This window comes from Phymastichus coffea, unplaced genomic scaffold (assembly GCF_024137745.1).
Source record: "Phymastichus coffea isolate CEN01 unplaced genomic scaffold, Cenicafe_Pcof_1.1 PCOF00132, whole genome shotgun sequence".
Lineage (NCBI taxonomy): Eukaryota > Metazoa > Arthropoda > Insecta > Hymenoptera > Eulophidae > Phymastichus > Phymastichus coffea.
Window position 1 is genome coordinate 498,345 of NW_026706943.1, and position 22,002 is coordinate 520,346.

The window sequence follows — 22,002 nt, forward strand, 5'->3', positions numbered from 1 at the left end:
GAATTCGAATCGTCGAAAGCTCTTTTTTTCGACCGCGCGCTCGTCGATCCTCGTTAATTTACGGAGCTTTAAATTCTTTCCTAAATTCGATTCGCCGAGCGGGGGCGTGAAGGGGGCAACTGACTCCGGCGAGATTTATCGCGGAGCTGCTTAGCGTTATCTTTCGTAAACGAAGCGTTTATTCGTGGCGCGACGTGCGAGCACAACACGTTCCCTATTTAATGTAAGCGGATTTGTCGGACGATGAATCAACGATCCTTCGGCGCGAGCGGCGCGGGCTCGAATAATGCAGCGATTATCTTCTGAATAATTACGCTCGCGCAGTTTGTCTTGCTGCGTGCGCGAGGGCAACGCACCAAAACAGGAAAGAACGCCGTGATTACGGCTTTATTTTTTGTTTTGGCCGACTGCTACTCGCGTGCAACAAAATGCACTGCTGCCAGTGCATATAAGATTGTGGCTCGTTATCGTACCGAGGAACCTGCCGTTGGATACTCGCCGAAGGATAAGGTATAAATTCGGCTGCAGCCGCGAATGCGTCACTTCACGCGTCGGGCGTCGTCGGACCCGTGAACAGTTGAACGCTCGCAGACTCAAAGTCCAACGAAGATGGAAAGGAATCTTCTACTGCTGTTCGATCGGCCTCACGAACCAGTTTACGTGCCGAAAGGCGAGCAAAAAGTCAGCTTCGAGATACCAGCGGATTATCTGGTAATATACGCATTTCCTTTGTTCCGAGCATCGAGCGATCAGCGTCGATAGCAGCGTCGTTGATTGATCGCGCTAAAAGCTTAACCGAGCGATGCACTTGAAGGGGCAAATGCTTTTCCATTTAGCGTGATTTTCGCTTTGACAGCCGGAAAAGTACCAGCCGATCGGTCACCACATTCTGACAAGGTTCGGCGGCGACGCCCAGTCCTCGGTACCCATCAAGCAAATCGCCATTCCCGATTTGAGCGTGCCGTTGTCGCTCAGCCGTCGCGATGGCTTCTCGCTATTCCTCTCGTCTCATCGAAAAATGGCAGCCCGACTCACCGAACTGTTCATGAGTATGTATCGCTTCGTATCGTTCGCTCGCCTCTCTCGCTTCTTTCCGCACTGCGCGCGGGCATTGTCCAAGCGTGATCGACGGGAATCAGCTTTGCATTCGCTTTCTCTCCGCTGCCGACACGAATACTTATAGAACTGTGATTTGGACGCGCGCGTGCAAGCTGTGGGCAGCGTGGAAGAGCTGCTCTCACTGGCAGTGTACTGTCGCGATCGCATGAACGCAGGGATGTTCGTCTACTCGTTGTCCGTGGCTATGCTGCATCGGCCGGACACGAAGCATCTCCCAATACCCCAGCTGGCGGAGGTTTTCCCCGACAAATACATGGACAGCTCGATATTTCACGTGGCCAAAGAGGAAGCCAACGTCGTGCCGTCCGGCTCTCGCGTAGGTTCCAGCTTTAATTCCTTTATTCGGCTTCGCTTTGAAATTCTGCAATCGCGATGTCCGATCGCCGATCAAATGGGCCGCTGCGAGTTCGATATCGTCGTATTTGCGCGAGGCCCATTGGCCTTCGCGCAAGTCGACGGGCCGGAACAAAGCGCTCAATTAGCAGTAAAAGGTCGGCGAAGCTTGGGGTGGGAAGATTAGACGAGGGCAATAACGATTCGGGCTCTGCTCGGCTTTGTCTGCGCCTGTGTACAGAGTCCAATTGAGATCCCCCTGAACTACACGGCGACGGACGCCGACGCGGAGCATCGCGTGGCCTACTGGCGCGAAGACATCGGCATCAATCTCCATCACTGGCACTGGCATCTGGTCTACCCGTTCGAAGGCCCTCGCGTCGCGGTCGATAAGGACCGTCGTGGCGAGCTCTTCTACTATGTGCATCATCAAATTATGGCCAGGTATGCTGCTTACTTGGGCGCGAGTTTAGGCCGTGAAGCACCCGGTTCGCCTGAAATATGGGTTCTTTTACGACGCGCGCGCGCGCGCATCAATGAGTTTCGGGGCTTTACGACGTGCGCGCCCATGGGTTTCGGCTCGCTACTTTCTCTCCCCTTTGTTTCCCCTTTTAATGCCCGAACCGCGCTGCGCGTTTTCATAGATTTCGGATGATCCGTGTAAGGCAAGCGGAGAGCGACAAGGCCTTAACGGCCGATAAAAAGGGGTAGAAGGTGCGCCTCGCGGAATAAGGAGTTCTCGGTGTTCGGGCAGACGTTCGATCGATAACCGACCGCTTGAATAAAACGTCAGCGTTGAGCTCCGATTGTGCCCTGGACATCGATTGGGTTCGGTCAAACGACGATGTTCCAGATACAACGTCGAGCGTCTGTGCAACAGTCTGCCGCGTTCGCGTCGGCTAGCGAACTGGCGCGAGCCTATCCCCGAGGCGTACTTTCCTAAGTTGGACTCGATGGTGGCTGGTCGCGCCTGGCCGGCTCGTCCTGCCGGCTTCGTGCTGTCGGACGTGAATCGTCCCGGCGATAACATGCGCTTCGACATCTCGGACATGGAGCGCTACAGGGACCGCATCATGGAGGCCATTCACACGCGCAGCGTGCGCAGTGCCAACGGCAGCCTCGTCCAGCTGGACGAAGTCACGGGCATCGACGTTCTCGGCAACATCATGGAGGCGAGCACGCTCAGTCCCGATCTCGCCTACTACGGTGACCTGCACAACATGGGCCACGTGGCTATCTCCTTCTGCCACGATCCGGACAACCGCTTCTTGGTCAGTCATCCGACTTGCAGTTCCCATTGGGATGAGCCAATTAATGTTTTACGCGCGACACGCCTAGGAGCCGTTCAGCATCATGGGCGATGCCACCACGGCCATGAGGGATCCCGCCTTCTACAGATGGCACGAGTTCATCGACGGCGTCTTCTATGAGTTTCTCGACAGTCTGCCGGCCTACAGCGCGCAACAGGTACGGTCCGTCGTTTTTTTTTTTTCTTTCCTTCGGTCGTCACCAGCCGATTCATTCGAATTTTCAACGTCGCAGCTGACTTTCCCGAACGTCACCGTGTCGGACGCTCGCATCAACAGTCCCGGGGCCAATCCCAACACGCTCAACACTTACTGGAGCAAGAGCGACGTCGACCTGTCGCGCGGCCTCGACTTCACCCCGCGAGGATCGATAATGGCTCGGCTGACGCATCTTAATCACGACGATTTCTCGTACAGCCTTACCATTAATAACTCGACTAATCAGACCCTGATTGGCACTGTGCGCGTTTTTTTCGCGGCCAAGTACGACGAGACGGGACGTCACTTAAATTATAATGAGCAGAGACTGCTTATGATCGAGATGGATAAATTTACCGCTAGACGTGCGTGAACTCTTTCTCTCTCTCTCTCTGTCATTGCTAATATAGAGTAGCTTTACTGACTCACTTCTGCATTACTTTTTACGATCTAGTGAATAGAGGCCAGAATACGATTATCCGCAATTCCAATGAGTCTTCGGTAACCATTCCCTTCGAAGCCACCTTCCGCGATTTAAACACGGACAGACCGAGCCCCAACAATATCCAAGCTTTCGACAGATTCAATTTCTGTGGATGCGGCTGGCCACAGCACATGCTCGTTCCCAAAGGAACCAAGCAGGGATATCCGATGGACATGTTTATCATGGTCTCCAATTACGATGTCGACAAGGTCATCCTCATTTTTAACACTTTAGCTTGCACAAGTATATCCTGGAATGACATTCTAATATCTGCAATTACTTTCTTTTCCTGGCAGGTTAACCAGCCGGATCCAACGGGATGCCGCGACGGAGTCAGTTTCTGCGGATTGAGAGACCTCAAGTATCCGGACAAGCGGCCGATGGGCTATCCATTTGATCGCGTGGCTCGCCCGGGAGTTACTACTTTGAACGAATTTCTTACTCCAAACATGAAAGTCCAGCAGATTACTGTCCGATTTACCGACACCATCAAACCTCGCCAGTCGAGCATTTCTCAATCGACATTCAGATTGTAAATTATTTTGTTTCCAATAAATTTTCTTGCTCATTGTGAACAATCTATTAAAAAATAAAAAATAAATAAATCAATAACGTAAAGCTTACAAAAACTTGTACTGAATATAATTTATGAAGTACACGGTAAAATCCGGTAAAACCAGGTGTGCAGTTGCACACGTCATGCGTGTTACTCGGATTTGAAATACTTTGATTCAAAATTTTATACCTAGATCCGTATAAAATTGGCAACAATGTATTTAAATAGGAGCAACATATACGAGGTGTATAATTTTACACATATAGTTTTACCGTGACACAAATGAACATTTTACCGTCCATACATGAAGCTGCGGAAACATACCTCCTCCATCGATTTTTCCTGATTTTTAATTACCGATTCGATAAATAAGATAAATGTTCTTTCGAACTTTTCACGCGACTTGACGTTGAAAATGCCGATGTGCAATCATAAACTGATAGAACCCAGGACATTAAAATCGTTATAAGTATGCTCTATGGATTATAGGTTAGACAGAATTAATAGAACTAATATTAAGATGATTAATGGGTCTTTTTGACATGAAACTTCAATTACTTCGTTTCAATTCAAGAGTGCTAATACCAAGTTAAATATTTTTTTTAACTCGCCCCTTCCCACTTAAACAAGGATTTGAGTAGAATAAAAAATGAAGATGTCATGAATAACAATAAGTTTATGATATATTGACTACATACGTAAGGTTATTGTTTGATTGTACAGAAAATTGAATATTTGTTACTAGTAAATAATTTATTTTATATAATAATATAAGAGAATTATCAAAGATGTTTTATGTTATTCTTCCATATTAACTTTATAAACGAAAGTTAAAATTATTGAAATGATGACACATATATGATCAAATATATGACAAGAGAAATATTGCAAAATAAGAGGAAACATGGTCAACACATGCTTGCCAGAAAAAATTTTACGGAAATAACACACTGGCTGATCAGTGAAACTCTTCAATAACAATAAGAAATCAATAGCTTGCTATCAAGTATAACTTCAAGCTATTATCTGTGATAATGACGATATTGTGACGGAATTACCTTCCTGCAAAATAGAGGATGAAATAGTGATTTCAACGTCAAAGCTTCACTCGCCAATCTCCCTTCAAAGTAGTTTGATCAAGTTTTAGCGTAAAAGTGTCGTACATCCACCATACAATAGATAACAACATTTTTCTTCTAAAAATCAATTTATGTAAAATTTGATTCAAAATGAATAGCTAAAATCCTCTGTTATTGATGTGCTATCGTATGTACGAGCCTATTTTACTGCCAAAGGGCGACAATGGGCTGATCCAACAGTCTTCTGTGTAATATATCGTTTCGTTTTCAATTTTCTGCATAATTATATTATAAAAAAGTTTACATAAATTTAATTGAAGAATTACCTTAATTTTGCAAAATAATAGCTGTCATTCTATTTAAATCGAAAAATATCGATTAATTTTCGAGGACATTCTACGATTTACCACTGGGCTTATCGATACCGCATTCAGCACAATCAGTAACACCTTCAGTGCGAGCTATTCAAATAAAAGACCTTCCTGGCGGTGCACTAAATTTGGGGTTGAGTACAAAAATTGATTACGACGTATGCTATTCTATCATGAATAAGGAACATTTGGAGTCGGCTGATAAATTGTGCAAAATATTCATGGGTACGTATGAAATATTATTCTGATAAATTAATATTGGATACAATTTTCGCCGAAATAATGATTTCTTCGGCACAGATGCGAAAAGTATCGATAACTTAATTAGTACCTGTGCGTATTGCCGTGATCCTGGAAATCCCTAAATGTTTCTATATTGTATGCAAATCTACATTCTTCACCGTCCTGATTGTCAGCATATGCCAATAATGAAACTCTGGGAAATATTTCCCGGCGAGTTTATTTAGTAAAAAGCTCATTAATTAATAAATGCAAGAACAAAGGTAATATCATTTCCACACCTGGAAAAGTATGTTATGATTCGCATTTATAAATATATAAATAAAAATAATTTTGAAAAACATTATCATTGTTTTCTTGTTTAAGACTGCTGTCCAAATTCCTACGGATTTTACTGCCAATCACAAAAAGCCCGAGCAAGCATTGGTCTATTGGTACAAGTAACTGCGAATTTTAATGACATCGAAGTACGACGAAAGTGGCAAGTCACTGAGCCAAAATGATCAGTGAATGCATATGATTGAAATGGACAAGAAGATACGTACTCGTAATAATTATTGTTTGTTTTTCTTTTGCATTCAATTTTTTGCAACGATAGTGAAACAATAATATTTTTCATCGGTTCAAGTTGAAAACATAATCGACAATGATTCTTTCATTTCATCGGTTATCGTCCCTTGGTCAACTATATTCAAGGAGACTGATCTGAATGGGCCATTAGTAGTAAATTCTAATAACTAGGGATACAATGGGGATAAGTTATGCAGATGTGAATGGCCTTTGCATATGCTTACACCCAAGGGTACCACATAAGGATTCAGTATGAATCTCTTCGTTATGTTCTTAAATTATGAGAAGGATTAATTCAATCGACGTAAATTTATTTTCCATCGCGTCATTCTTAATTGTTTCACTTTAAATTGATTATACCCAGTTGAAGTGCATATCGATATTTACTAAGTAGAGCTGTATCTAGGTTCGTATGCTAAGAAAATCAAACATTGAATCATGCAACATGAGAGTCAGCTGTAGTGAGCTGCGCAATCAACCTTGACCAGAAGTACAATCTGTGGGATATCCGTTTGCTCGACCTGGGGTTAAAACGATTCAAGATTTCCTTACTCATAACATGATGACCCAATCAATCACGATCTACTATCGGGGTAAAGCACACGGACTTCAATCAACTAAGCCGGAAGATTGCAAAAACTGCTCGAGTAAGCCTCCGCACCTTTCCGTAGAAAAACCTAGCAAATGTTTGCCACTTAATTTATCACGTACTGCGAGAAAAGCAAGCTCGAAATTGAAAACTCTGCGCTTGCTTTACGTAACATATATGTTCACTCAAATGAATTTCAAAATGTATCTCAAAGTAACTATCCATGTTTTCGAAGTAAATGTACTAATTTATTTTTCGATTTCATCATTTTTTTAACTTAAAAAATTGACAGTTGAAGTACATATTCATATTTACATAGTTAACAAATAAATATCACTCCCATGAACTTCGATTATACTAACTTCATATCTTTATGAATAATGAATCATTTGGTATATTAATATGATGCAAAAAAATGATATCAAAAGGATTTAGACACAATCTAGCCGTAATAAAAGTTACCTGGTTAACTTCTAAAAATTACTTCAGTCATGCGTTTAATTTATCAATATATGTTGAACCAAACATTCATTAGTATAAGCATATTATTATTAATAATTATTTTCACTATCATAAATACATGTTCTTTACTGTATTTTTCTACTTCCTGTTAAACTTTAGAGTAAAATTATACTTTTGGAGTAAAATAAAGACTGGCGATAACTTCGACATCGACACTCCCGCTATATACGCTCTCGAGAGAGAGAGAAAAAAAGAGAGATCTTTTTTTCTTTTTGACTCATACACTTACACACACTCTGTTCTAATGTAACTTATACAAGTAGCGTAGATGAAAGCAGTGGAAACAGGCTCACTGGCGCACGGAATTCAAGACCACATCTCAACACAGTAGTGCAATTAGCCTTACAGGAACTTATTGAATAAAATTTATATAGAGGTGATTTTAGTATTTATCTGAGCATTTTAATCAATGATCAAAAGTTTGTTTAACATATGATAATTAAAAAATAAATTGTTATATATATTGAATATTGCAATTAATAAAATGAGTTTACATGAAAATAGTATTAGATAATGATAATTATGATTTCCATACTTTTGATAATATGAAATAGTTCAGTTGTATGGAAAGCCCTATGTGTTTTGCAGATTCCTAAACTTTAGTACACTCGTTATTAGAGTTTCTTTAGATTTATTTTAAGTTTCGGATGATGTAAAAATTATAACATATTAAATAATTTTTCTACTGTAACACATTACCTAGATAATGTCTTAAAAAGTTCTCATACAATTATCATCAGTCAGCTATAACGCTTTCTCACTTTGTGATTGCGATTACCTGTAAGTATTATATATTACATATAATACTCGATAACAATATTCAAATTTGCTAAGATACCACAATTTTCATTCAATTCTTGAAATGATTCAGAAAAATTAAGTACTATATATTCAAATATTCGTATGTTTACCTTGTTTCTACACAACATATACTCGATATGTAACTTATCATAATATTACGCACATTAAACATTTTATCAGCAAGTTTTGATGTAAAAAATATTGTTTATAAGTATTAAAATATCGATTTTGGAATAATTGTTTTAGTTATAGCATCGTTAACACGTGTAAGATAAAATTGTTTTTCTGCTCATGTACCTGAAAATCTTATAAATACAAACATTTGAACCAACGAAAAGGACAAAACTTTACCGAAATGAATCATTTGTTGCAAGTCCTTTTGAAGCCAACATTGATAAAAAAAAATCAAATAATTTACGAAATTTGTAAGTCTTTAATTTTATCGTTGTCGATAGCCATAACATATGTTTACGAGAAGTGATTTCCTAATAGATCTTTTTATAAAAAGGTAAAAGATTATTGGTTAGATAAAGTGAGTGTTTTAATTTTATTACAATTACAAAGTAAACACTAAAAATTTATTTCATCTACATTTCCCACTCGCACTTTACTTTGGTTATTTTCATTGCAAGTTAAACAGACAGGACTAACAGTCCGTCGCATCGGAATGAGCTTCTGCGGCTTAAGAGATTGAAAGCATCTAGTTACACGTACGATGGGCTTCCCATTCGAACAAATACCTAGACCTGAAGTCGATACGATCGACGCCTTTCTTACTTCCAAACCGAGACTGTAACAGTTTATTTTTCGAACGAATCGAGGCAATCTAGTGAAGTTGGTGACGATCTCATTGAATAACCAAAGTATTTCCTGTAAATTAAATTTTAATTTATTATTGGTCGATGTTAACTTACAAAAGCGATGATATCAATGTTTTTTACATTCACTTGAACGCATAAACCTAACATCGAAGTCATTTCAACTTTCTTACACTCCATTTTGTATATTTAATTAATTAGTAAAACATTCATAATAAATTGAAATATACTATAGTAACTTAACAGATACTTTTCTTCATACAGCTTTTATACCAAATTAATGCAGATTTTTTAAAACTCTCCTATATATATAATTATAAATCTATGTAGAAAATTTAGGAGATATTTATCAATTATATTTTTTTAACAAAATCTGATACTCTATTGATAATAGAATTAGTTAAAAACGTGTTTTAATGGTATTTATTCATTTATTTATTAATTCATGTATTTTACTTTTTACATTCTTTACTTTATCTGTGAACTATACAATAAGAATTTTCGAATTTGTGAGAGTTTCTAATTGCATATATTTACAGAGCTTCCAGTTGAATAAATTATTATTTATTCATAGAAATTTTAGTAAGGCCTATTATAAATTGTGCATAAATAGTAATTTATGATAATAGAATTATATGATAGACTACTTTTATTTTTTTATAACATTTATAATATATTATGTATTATTATTATCTCCTAGCAAATGAAAATTGATAATGAATTGTCTATATTAATTGTTTTGTGAATATAAATAACAGGAAATGGTTACTAGACATAATTTTAAATAACTTGTAGAATGAATGTTGATCATTTACCCGAAATTTTAGTTTTGGTTTTCCTGGTACACTTCTTCTCTGATAAAAAACGTGCATTGGTTGGAGAAACGGAAATGGCGCTCTAAACATTTTTTATTTTTTTATCTATGACAATATAACTTTCTTATAGAAATGAGTATAAAAGCCAGAAGTTAAAGAACAAAGTATCAGTTGGTGTCTTTCGCTTCCAGTCATAGAATCAACGCTCCTTCTAATTCAAGTAGAGGTACTTGTCGTTCAAAACGACAGAAAAACATAGTTTTATTGATTAGTTACAAATCTTCAAGTTCTTAAAAAATGGAGAGAAATCTTTTGCTTTTCTTTGATCGTCCACATGAACCTGTATTTGTACCCAGAAGTGAGCAAAAAGTTTGCTTCGAAGTACCTATAAGTTACTTGGTAAGATATAAATTCATTTCTATTATACTACATAGTTCCATCTTTTTAAAGACTTTAATCAGTGGAATACGTATTCATAAACTTACACGTATACATTGAATCATTTTATTAGACTGATGAATATCAACCAGTAGCTCAGAGGATATTAACTCGATTTGGCAATGAAGCCCAGTCTTCAATTCCCATCAAACCAATTGCTATTCCCGACTTGAGAATACCTTTAACACTAAGTCGTCAAGAGCCATTTTCCTTATTCATCCCTCGTCACCGTAAATGTGCTGCCCAGATGACAGAACTCTTTATAGGTGCGTATTGATCTTATGTAATTTTCAAAAATACTCTTGAAGGTTTATTTTTACAAGATAATCTTTATAAAAATCAAGGTATGAGAACTGTTGACGACTTGATATCTCTAGCGGCCTACTGCCATGACCGCGTCAATCCTCAAATGTACATATACGCTTTATCAGTGGCAATTCTACATCGTTCGGACACCAAACATCTTCCTATACCGCAGCTTTCTGAGATTTTTCCAGACAAATTCGTGGATAGTTCAGTTTTCAGTCGAGCACAAACAGAAGCAAATGTTGTTCCAACTGGTTCAAGAGTAGGTTGATCATTTAATACTTTCCATTAAGGCATTGTGTAGAAAAAATAAGTGTTATTATGTTGTGTAATGCAGAATCCAATTGAAATTCCATTGGAGTGGACAGCAACTGATGTCGATGAAGAACATCGTGTAGCTTACTTCCGTGAAGATATTGGAATCAATCTTCATCATTGGCATTGGCATCTTATTTATCCATTTGATGGACCAATGGTCGCAGTCAATAAAGATAGGCGCGGAGAACTTTTCTACTATATGCACCATCAGATCATGGCTCGGTAATTATGATTCGCTAATTACATTTAGTATAATCAATAATATTTTCTAGCAAGCATTTCGTTGAAAGTTAATTCTTTTACTAGTTATAACACAGAACGTCTTTGCAATGGATTAGCACCTGCCGCTCCCTTAGATAATTTACGCGCTCAAATTCCTGAGGCATACTTTCCTAAAATGGACCAAAATGTTGCTGGGCGAGCTTATGCATCCAGGCCCCCAAACATGTTTCTGTCGGATGTAAAAAGACAAGTTGATGACTTGACGGTGACCCTTAACCAGATGGAGAGTTGGAAAAATTCCATAATTGATGCTATCAGTAGGCGTTCAGTACGCATGGCCAATGGAACAGTAAGACAACTTGATGAGGAAACGGGTATCGACATTCTTGGAAATATAATGGAAGCCAGTATACTTAGCCCCGATCAAAATCGTTACGGCGAGTTACACAACATGGGACACGTTGTTCTTTCGTTTATCCACGATCCTGATCATCGTTATCTTGTACGATACTTCGTATTATAAAACTATATCTTAGAGATAAAAGGTCAAGAAGTAATAAAGATTTTTTTCTTTATTTCTAGGAATCATTCAGTCCCGTTGGTGATCCATCAACTGCTATGAGAGATCCAGTTTTTTATAGATGGCATGAATTTGTCGACGAAGTATTCGCTTTATTCAAAGATAGTTTGCCTCCTTACAGTATCCAACAATTGAATTTCGCAGGAGTTACTATACAGGATATTCACATTAACACTCCAAATTACAATCCTAATGTTCTAAGGTGCCATTGGAGCAAAAGTGACATCGACTTGTCTCGTGGCCTCGATTTTGCCCCACGTGGATCTGTGCTTGTGCGTGTGCAACATCTTGATCATGAAGCTTTCACATACAGCTTCCTCATCAACAATTCAAATACTAAAGAAGTCATGGCCACAGTACGCATTTTCATGGCTCCTAAATTTGATCAGAGTGGTCGTCAGTTGAGTCAAAATGAACAAAGGATGCTTATGATCGAAATGGATAAATTCACTACCAGGCGTAAATATTATGTTAAAATTAACTGAAGGTCACTACTTTACAATATAAATAACATGTATTTATTTATTTATTTAAAGTGAGAAAAGGGCAAAACGGTATTACAAGAAGTTCTACTCAATCGTCGATAACTATTCCATTTGAAGCTTCATTCCGCAATGTAGACCAAAATAGACCAGAAAACAACGACTTGCAAAATTTTGATGCTTTCAATTTCTGTGGATGTGGGTGGCCTCAACATATGCTTGTACCAAAGGGTAATACCGATGGATTTGCTATGGACCTCTTCGTAATGGTGTCTGATTATCAACAGGATCGGGTGATTATTAAATTTTTAACTTTACGTCTTTAATACACCAATATTTTATTTTGTATGTCTATCTTGGTCCATAGATCAATCAACCCGATCCTATTGGTTGCCGAGATGGAGTCAGCTTCTGTGGTCTCAGGGATCGCAAATACCCTGACGCACGAGCAATGGGATTCCCATTTGACCGCAGGGCTAATCCAGGTATCAACGCAATGGTGGACTTCCTTACTCCTAACATGAAACTACAACAAGTTACAATTCGTTTCTCTGATAATATCAAACCTCGCAAATCGGGCAATTCCCAATTGGTAGCACAAATTTAAACCAAAATATGAGATCAATCGTCAGTCATTGAATCGTAATATTTTTAATAAATCTTACTTCAGTTGATTAAACATCAAGATGTAAACATGGCTATTTTAATCAAAATGGCTATTTTAATAAAAGGAAAAAAAATGTAACAGAGTAATAATAAAAGTACATGAACATTAATAAAAAGCAATATTTTTATACCGTACCCTAACAATCTTGACATGAATTCAGATTTTTCAATTTGTTCAATAATTTTTAGAATGCTTTACAATTATGCTTCACTCAAATGACATACATACTAAAAAACATTTTTACATTTATGAGATAAATGCTTGGAAATTCTTATGTAGTGTTACATTTACATATTCAGATTTGCCGTCACGTTTTCTGATCTAATTTCATGCTTGTATGCAAATATACTAAATATCGGTTTATGTATAGTATGTGGTGAAATATCACACAATAATGGAGAGATAAAATAATTTTAAGTTAGTAATTTTCCTTGATAAAATATTAGTTCCAACATGAATATTTTAGTCTAAGCGAAATAAATGCAATTTTCTCATATTAATGTCATAATTAAATTATTTTTAATTATTACTGCTTAGATGCTTCCGTAAAAATAAATTTTTTCGGTGTATTACATTAGCAAAGTATAAATAGACATTTTTAACAATTCAAGTTATTTAAATGTTAATAAAGGCGCAGTTTGAACTCTTAAACTATCTCTAATCCAGCCATTAAGTTCTCGATCAACTCGAGTTCTCTTTTATAAATCTCGAGCAATTTAAATCATCTATTTAAATTAAAATCAATTCATGAATTTTCAGCATTTTTTATAAGCCTTCAATCATTTTCAAGGATAAATTTTATAAAACTCAATTTTATCAAACTATCTAACCATAGAATAAATAATTAAGTAAGAGACCAACTCTATTTTATTACTAGTTTTTAACTCTAGTAAAATATTTTATTCTCAATACATATGTAAGTGTAACGAGTTTTCAGGTAAATTTTGTAAAAATAACTTTGTGATAGTACATCAAAAACGACTAATAACTTTGTGACTAGAAAAACTATTATAAATTTTCAAATAGTTATTTTTGCATTATATATATTCAATTATAAATGCTATAATTATCGGATAAGAAAGTCATTCTTAAATATTGTACAGGAGAGCTTCAATACCATATTCTAGTTTTAGACTAGTATTTTACAAATATTATAACTGTATTGATTCATACGTAAGATTCCTCCTTACATGAGATTTGAATAAATACTTTTCGGATAAAAGCATTTTTTAAATAATTATGTTTTCCCTATGTATAATAGTCTTTTAGTTGAGTCACACTCCTATTTTTAGACAAAAAATTTCACTTGTCAGTGTATTTAATACATATATAAATACGGTAAATTTCATCACATAATTGATCAAGATATAACTGACTTTGACGTGCTCTTATTTATGAGAGCGTATAATTTCAAAATGATAGAGGATTGATATTCTTTAGCAAGCATTATAAATAGAAAGAAATACAGATCCATTGCGAAATTTGAACATCATTGCTAGTGGTCGAACAAAGTCTCTTAAAGTCTGGTTTTCCTTCTACTCAGCATTTTATTTGCACTGGTTGTCACAAAAAACCTCAACGACGGAAACATTGCGGTAAAACAAAGATCTACTACACAAGCTAGTGCTATTATCTATTGTGAAACCGCGAGAATCCTGTTGGAATGAGTATAAATTCCAGGATTATAAATATTAAGAACCATTATACGACTTTCTGTCTGCCGTCGCAATCGATCATCGGTTCAACGTAGCTCTTCTTTATTCTAATTACAACATATTTGTCAAGTTTTCTTTCTGCGTACAGTCTGCATCAAATAAAATGGACAAAAATCTCTTACTTCTATTTGATCGTCCTCATGAACCAGTTTTTGTTCCAAAAGGACAGAAGAAAGTCAGCTTCAACATCCCGACAAATTATTTGGTAATTTTACTGTTTATAAAGTTATAAGAATAATATATTTTTCAATCAAAGTCTTGTTATAACATTAAGAAAATCTCTCTGATTATGGGAATTGGCATATTTTATTTTCAGCTTGAACGTTATCAGCCAGTTGCTCAAAGGATCTTATCGCGATTTGGCAATGATGCTCTTTCATCCATTCCAATTAAGCAAATTGCGATCCCTGATTTGAGTGTGCCTTTATCACTTGGTCGCCGAGAAGCTTTTTCTCTCTTCTTACCTCGTCATCGAAAATGTGCAACTCGCTTGACGGAACTTTTTTTGGGTATGCTTAAGAATATTTTATTTTTCATAATAAAATACAATCTAATTATATTTTTCTGTAAATGCGTAAGGAATGAGGACTGTAGAAGATTTACTCTCTTTAGCTGCTTACTGTCGTGATCGCGTCAATCCTCAAATGTTTATCTACGCATTGTCCGTCGCAATTTTACATCGCCCAGACACCAAGCATCTCTCAATTCCGCAAAACTCGGAAATTTTTCCCGATAAATATTTTGACAGTGAAATCTTCTCTCGTGCCAAGGAAGAGGCCAACGTTGTGCCAAATGGCTCCAGAGTACGTTACTTTTCACCGCCAAAATCTTTGACAAATATATTTTTTCCATTAAATTTGATTTTTCGAATCCCTTAGACGCCAATTGAGATTCCTTTGAATTGGACTGCTACGGACATTGACCCAGAACACCGAGTAGCTTACTTTCGCGAAGACGTTGGCATTAATCTTCATCACTGGCACTGGCATCTCGTCTACCCGTTTGAAGGTCCTCGCGTTGCGGTCAATAAAGACCGTCGTGGTGAACTCTTTTATTACATGCATCATCAAATCGTATGCAGGTCAGCATTATCTATTGATGTCGTAACAAGTAATCTTATTCACACTGTAAGCTTCATAATATTCAAACGCTCAAATGGATTGTGACTCTTTTTGGCAGATATAATATCGAGCGTCTGTGTAATAATTTGGGTCGTATGCGTCGATTGACCAACTTCCGCGATCCGATTCCCGAAGCTTATTTCCCGAAGTTGGATCAGACAGTGGCTGGACGATCCTATCCAGCCAGGCCCACTAATATGGTACTGTCAGACGTGAACCGACAAGTCGACGAGCTAAGATTTGCCCTTACCGATCTCGATCAATTTCGGGAGCGCATACTAACTGCCATAAGAACGCGCACAATTCGCAATGCAAATGGCAGTCAAACGCAATTGGACGAAAATACCGGCATCGACATCCTTGGGAACATGATAGAAGCCAGTATTCTCAGCCCCGACCGCAATTTCTACGGAGATTTTCATAATTACGGTCACCTTGCCATATCATACGCTCACGATCCCGATCACCGCTTCCTGGTAGGTACTTTGACCGAGCTGACGTTTGTCCATGAAAACTATCATTCGTCTTGTTTGTCTGACGTTTAGGAAACGTTCGCTGTAATGGGCGACTCCACGACGGCCATGAGGGATCCCGTATTCTACGCATGGCACAGCTACATCGACTACCTGTTCACACTGTTCAAGGACAGTCTTCCCGCGTATACACAGCAACAACTGGACTTCCCCGGAGTCACCGTGCAAGACATACGCATTAATACTCCCGGAGTGAATCCAAACACCCTCAATTGCCATTGGAGCAAGAGCGATGTCGACTTGTCGCGCGGCCTTGACTTTGCTCCCCCAGGTGCGGTTCTTGCCCGAATCCAGCATCTTGACCACGAATCTTTCTCCTACTCTTTCGTCGTCAATAATTCCAATAATCAAGAGGTCATGGGGACCGTGCGTGTCTTTATCGCGCCCAAGTTCGATGAGAATGGCGGACCGCTGGGACAAAATGACCAGAGAATGCTCATGGCCGAGATGGACAAGTTCGTCGTTAGGCGTAAGCGATTTCATTCTCGATCAGCGTCGCCCCGCCAATGACGCTCGATGGATGAAACGATCGTTTGTTTCGCAGTGAGGAGAGGTCAGAACGTGCTCACCAGAAATTCCGTTCAATCGGCAATCACTATTCCATTCGAGGCGACTTTCCGGAACCTCGAACAGAATCGACCCAACGCCTCTGATATTCAAAATTCTGACGCTTTCAATATTTGTGGCTGCGGTTGGCCGCAACATATGCTAGTACCCAAAGGCACCAGCAGCGGATTCCCTATGGACCTCTTCGTCATGATTTCCGACTACAGACTGGACAGAGTAAGTGCGCTCGAGTGGCTTGTTACCGACGTTATAAACTCTTTCGTTGAATCGTTTTCTTTTCCCGCACTGGTCTCGCTAGATCGAGCAAGCTGAAGCAGCTGGATGCCGAGACGGAGTCAGTTTCTGCGGCTTGAGGGATCGCAGATATCCAGATGCGCGTGCAATGGGTTTTCCGTTCGATCGTATAGCTCGTCGGGGAGTTAACACCATGCAAACCTTCCTCACTCCCAACATGAGACTGCAACAAGTCACCGTTCGCTTCTCCAACGTCATCAAGCCACGACAATCGGGTCGCCCACAAATCGGCTAAGCCGCACCAGTTTTACCTTCGAGGTCTTTACCTTCACCAATTTTTTTTTCAGATGTCATTCCATCCGTTGAACAAATAAACTTATTAGCTCCATAAAGATTGGATTTGTTAATTTCGCGATGAGTCGTTATAAAATACAAGAATGAAAACAAATTACTTTCAGATTACACTTTTCACAGGAACAAATTTGTTAACATTAAGCTCACTATCGTACATTTACATACTACTATTCTCTTGTTAACACGAGATCAATGATAATTAATTGACAACCCACTGTGCTCCCAAAATAGCAGTGGCTATTTTGGGAGCAAAATACCATGGAAACTATGAAGGAAAAGAAAACGAGTGAAAGTCGATGTTAAGTATAAGCATGCTTTTCACAGTAGGTTTTAAGCGATAACAAATTGAAATTGCTAAAAAATCAATTTCGAATCTGTAACTGTTTATGGAATATGGCTCGCTCGGAGATTGAGATGCGAAATGCGATGGTAAAAAAAGATCACATGTCGTTCTTTGTCGAATGTTTGATGATTTAAAAATACCATTACAGTTAAATTTTCAGCAGGATACGTTAGTTTCCCGTATTTACTGTCGGCGAGGCTACGAAAAGCAGAGGTACGACAAACTAACCGTGACGCACGGGAGACGCGCCGACAGCCGAGCCGACCGCGAGACTGAATGACACAGAGCGGACGCACAGTCGGGCGGAAAGTCTTAGGCGCGTAATTGAATTGAAAACTATTTGTCTGGGCGCGTGGAAAGGATGCTAAACTCGATTTATATATCGACTGGACAGGACAAGCTGCGAGTGCGCTTTACTCCTCACTTTTACTCGGCGCAATTTCTGGCGCGCCCATCGATTTTCCGCGGCTCATCCCGCTGGTCCGCGCTAGCCTGCGAAAGAAGGCGCCTTGCAGCTACCGACCTAAAATTACGTGCGGTTTTCTCACGGACCATAGTCCTCGCGTGCGCCCGAGGGATTACTTATTTTTGATAAATTTGCTTGGTTCAGACTGCTCGCGAGCTCATTCTTTCGGGAAGTCATGTTTTGTTTAACGCGACGTTGTTTCTTCGTCTGCGACAAATTATTTGGCCGGCACTATGGTCTGACGCGTGCTCGGAAGTAATTATTTTGCCGTTATGCATTATCTTGGCAATTCTTCACGGAGCTGGAGCGAGGCACTTTGCGCTCTAGTCCCGGCAGTTTCGATTTTGGCCTTTTTTATATAACTTTCTTCTACGCTCGACCCGAGAAAGATTGCCTCTTTATCATCGCTGATACTTAAAATGAATTTCGAAACTTTTCAAATCACTTATTGCCAAGTTAGCCGGTTTGCTTTTTCCACGCTTAAATTGAATTTGCCGTCCGTCGAACGACAATAAACTTACATTTTTCTTTTTTAATCGTTAGTTTGTGCAATTTAATATTCAATGCGAGTTCAGCTTTGCTGTTCATTTCATTGCTCAATTGTTAACACTTTTTTACCAGAACTAGTTCAAGCTTGACCCAAAGCTTCTAACCGCAGCCACCTTCCAAAACTTCTCCAAGTACTAGTTTCAAGCTTTCGAGCCTCTCAGTCGTTCAATTTTTTAATGCAGCTTACTCCTACGAGTTATCTAAGTACTTGAAATCACTGAATATCGAAGCCAAAAAATTTTTGTCTAAACACGAAAGCTCGCGGATACTCGATAAGCTCAAGTACGTTCGAGTTGGCTTCAGTCGGTCAAGTATTTGCACAAGCATCGATAGATTTCGAGTAAATCTTACGAGAGTCGTGCAACAATTAACTATAATTGGTACCATCAAAAATCCTCATAACTTCTGCATTGTTCTTTACAACCAAATGAACTGTACATAGACCGGAATCTTTGAGATTGCAAATTGCACAACTTCGTTTTACGTTCAATCGCGTTTGTCGACTCCGCAATTGAATATTCGCAAGCTGATAGCGAAACCTTGGGGGAGCCCATGGCTTGACAATGAAGCCCCGTCTATACGGAGTATCGAAGCCGTCCTCTGCGCCAGCAGCAAGTCTTACGCAGTTACTGCTAGTAATTGGCGACATGAATGAACAATGCAATTAGGGAATGAATCGACGAGGATTGATAAAATTACGCTTTGAACCTTTCACCGAACTTCCATTGCTTTTAACTTGGATTATTCGTCAAAGAAATCGTTATTTAAATTAACATTTTTGTCTAAAATCGATGAAAGGGCGAAATAACAAGAGCCGTGGAAATAAGTAAAGCGGTGACCCACATCCGTCGATAGCGCGTGACTTACGGCTTGCGGTTTGTGCCTAATCGTGCGTGAGTCTGTAAATACTTTCAAATTGATATCGCACATAAATAGGAGAGGCTAAATCTCAAGCATTTTCATTACAAAAATAAAATCTTCTGTATATGTTGTAATTTTTTTCTTTATTTCTCTGAACATTGAATAATAAAACATTGAATTTATTTTATTTGCTATCCGTACTTTCCGTAATGTTCGGTAATGTTCGGTTGTTACACAGTGTCCGCATGGATAGTCGCGGGTAATACGACTCTCATACATGGCTCAAGGAAATCACTCGGTCTCTTAATCTCAGAAGCTGGCATGACCCAAGGGACAGCACATAGCTCTTTTATCTGGATACTCGTGGTTCCGAAGACTGGGGAAAGTCATCCGTATAAGTACGTGCTGTAAAATGTTATTGTTTGCAATAATGTATCTTATCCGCCTCGTAATTAGACACAATGACGACCAGCTCCATTGGAAAGTCAATCCCATTTAGGCACGTGCATATGCTGCGGCAATTCACATCCACAGAAATTGAATTTTGTCAAGGGCCTGGGAGTCGGCGGTGCCCCCCCCCCTCCTCCCGGTCCGATCGCGAAACATCTATTCCAATAGAATTGTTGGCGTTCATTCGGCTAAAATCTTCCGGCTGCATTCTCGCCAATTCCACTGTCTATCGCATTATGAATGCGAAATATATTGGTATTCATAAATCTTATTGGTATTGTATTACGCGTTGTCGCAAAATTATCCATCTTACAAAGAACGTAGGAAGGCGTTCGTGGCCAATTTTTACAAACTTTGCACACGTCTAAAGTATTAAATAAATATTAAACATGTGTTCTTTCAGCGTTTAATATGAAAATTTTAAAGGTAAAAATTATTCTTAACAATAAAAAAAAATATCAAGTTTTTTTTTTTTAAATTTTTTCTCGCGTTCTAATCAAGAAAAAATTCGGAAAAAATGTATGAGTATACGTAAGATGGATACTTGAAAAATAATTTTTTTGAAATCATTTAAAGATTAACATAATCTTAAAAAAAAATATTCAAGGTAAAAACAATGATTTGACAATGACCCATTATGGATACAAAAAATTGAATTGTTTTATCTTGTAAAGCGGTTGAGATATAATCGACATGACTTTTTTCTAATTTCTGAATGAGATTTTTCATACCTTGAAATGGAAATAACAATTTTTTCCGACTTTGAAGAAATCACAAGAAAAAACTTTGAATTATTTGATTATAATAGCAATATAAAAATAACAAAATATCAAAATTGTTACGAAAAATAAGTGATGGATTAACCGAGATATCCGGATTTATTATAGCGGTGTTTTTATTACTCAAAATAATAAATAACCGCATACTTGAATGTGATTTATACTATTAATAGTAAAAAATATTTATCAATTTAACGTTATGAAGGTATTAAATGAAATTTTGTATGCAATTATTTTTTTCAACAAATAATTTATTTTCGATTTGATAACCATAAACAGATGAATAGAATAAGATATGATTGTAAAGGATTGCACGTAATATTTTTATTTATTATTATTCTTAGAATAAATATTTTAATAAATTTATAATAAAAGAAAATCATTAAAAATGTACAATAAATTATCTTATTTAGTACTAAGATAGTTATATTTCAGTAAATTTTGATGAATGGAACATGTGATTTAAATTGTTATTATTTTATTAACCATAATTATAATAAGAATGAATAAGATTATGCAATAAAATGAACAGAAGTGTAAGTGTGAACGTAAATATCTCTTAAGCAAAAAAACAAGCGAAGTCAGGAAAATTGTTGTTTCCACTTGAAGGTATGAAAAGCCTTATTCGGAAAATGGGATAAGCTCACGTATTCGTCTAAGAATACTTTGCATAATGCATAGCTCGAGATTATGAATGACGAGCACGGGATAAAAGCCAAAGTTCTCGGCACTAACGCCTGTGTGCAGGTGAGCGTACAGCCGCCGTGCCTCCTCAAACGTATTCGTAATTTGTTAGGCATCGAGATGGATAAAAGCGAAAATTGCCGGGCGCGAGGGCGGAAGTCGCGGAGTGAAATAAAGTATCGGCGCAGGCACAATGGCATCGCGCGGATTTTACGCGAGCGGGCGCGCGGGGACGCAGGCCCCGGTATTGTAATTTTAACGGCTCGATGGGTGCGTTCGCGCTCGGCGAGGGCAAACGACGACGCGCTATCGTAAAACGGAGGCAGCGAAAATTTTTTACAATCGAAGTCGCGCGCGCGCGCGCGCAGATAAGGGAGCTTGCATACACTTACGAGCTGGCTTACGGCATACGAAGCCCGGCTTCACGGGCTCGTAAACATCGGCAAACGAGGCACTCGTAAAACGAACGATTCTTGAGTCGTCGCACGACTGACTCGCTCGCGTACGTCAACGAGCCCCGTCAACTGAATA

The 22,002-nt window shown here is 38.6% G+C and overlaps 2 protein-coding genes across 2 annotated transcripts; both read left to right on the top strand.

The window, feature by feature from the left end:
* Nucleotides 1–549: 549 nt before the first annotated feature.
* On the top strand, nucleotides 550–3,977 carry LOC131671672 (phenoloxidase 1-like). Its single transcript, XM_058948285.1, has 9 exons — nucleotides 550–711; nucleotides 857–1,049; nucleotides 1,212–1,435; nucleotides 1,694–1,896; nucleotides 2,306–2,723; nucleotides 2,791–2,919; nucleotides 2,995–3,322; nucleotides 3,412–3,650; nucleotides 3,738–3,977. Exons 1-9 carry the CDS (start codon nucleotides 610–612, stop codon nucleotides 3,975–3,977), a joined length of 2,076 nt encoding a protein of 691 aa, XP_058804268.1. The 5' UTR covers nucleotides 550–609.
* A 6,122-nt stretch (nucleotides 3,978–10,099) lies between these two features.
* On the top strand, nucleotides 10,100–17,280 carry LOC131671673 (uncharacterized). The gene is made up of 16 exons (XM_058948286.1): nucleotides 10,100–10,201; nucleotides 10,314–10,506; nucleotides 10,585–10,808; nucleotides 10,884–11,086; nucleotides 11,171–11,588; nucleotides 11,669–12,125; nucleotides 12,203–12,441; nucleotides 12,516–12,740; nucleotides 14,619–14,735; nucleotides 14,847–15,039; nucleotides 15,110–15,333; nucleotides 15,409–15,611; nucleotides 15,710–16,127; nucleotides 16,197–16,653; nucleotides 16,729–16,967; nucleotides 17,050–17,280. The coding sequence occupies exons 1-16, from the start codon at nucleotides 10,100–10,102 to the stop codon at nucleotides 17,278–17,280; spliced, it is 4,143 nt and encodes a 1,380-aa protein (XP_058804269.1).
* The last annotated feature ends 4,722 nt before the right edge of the window (nucleotides 17,281–22,002 follow it).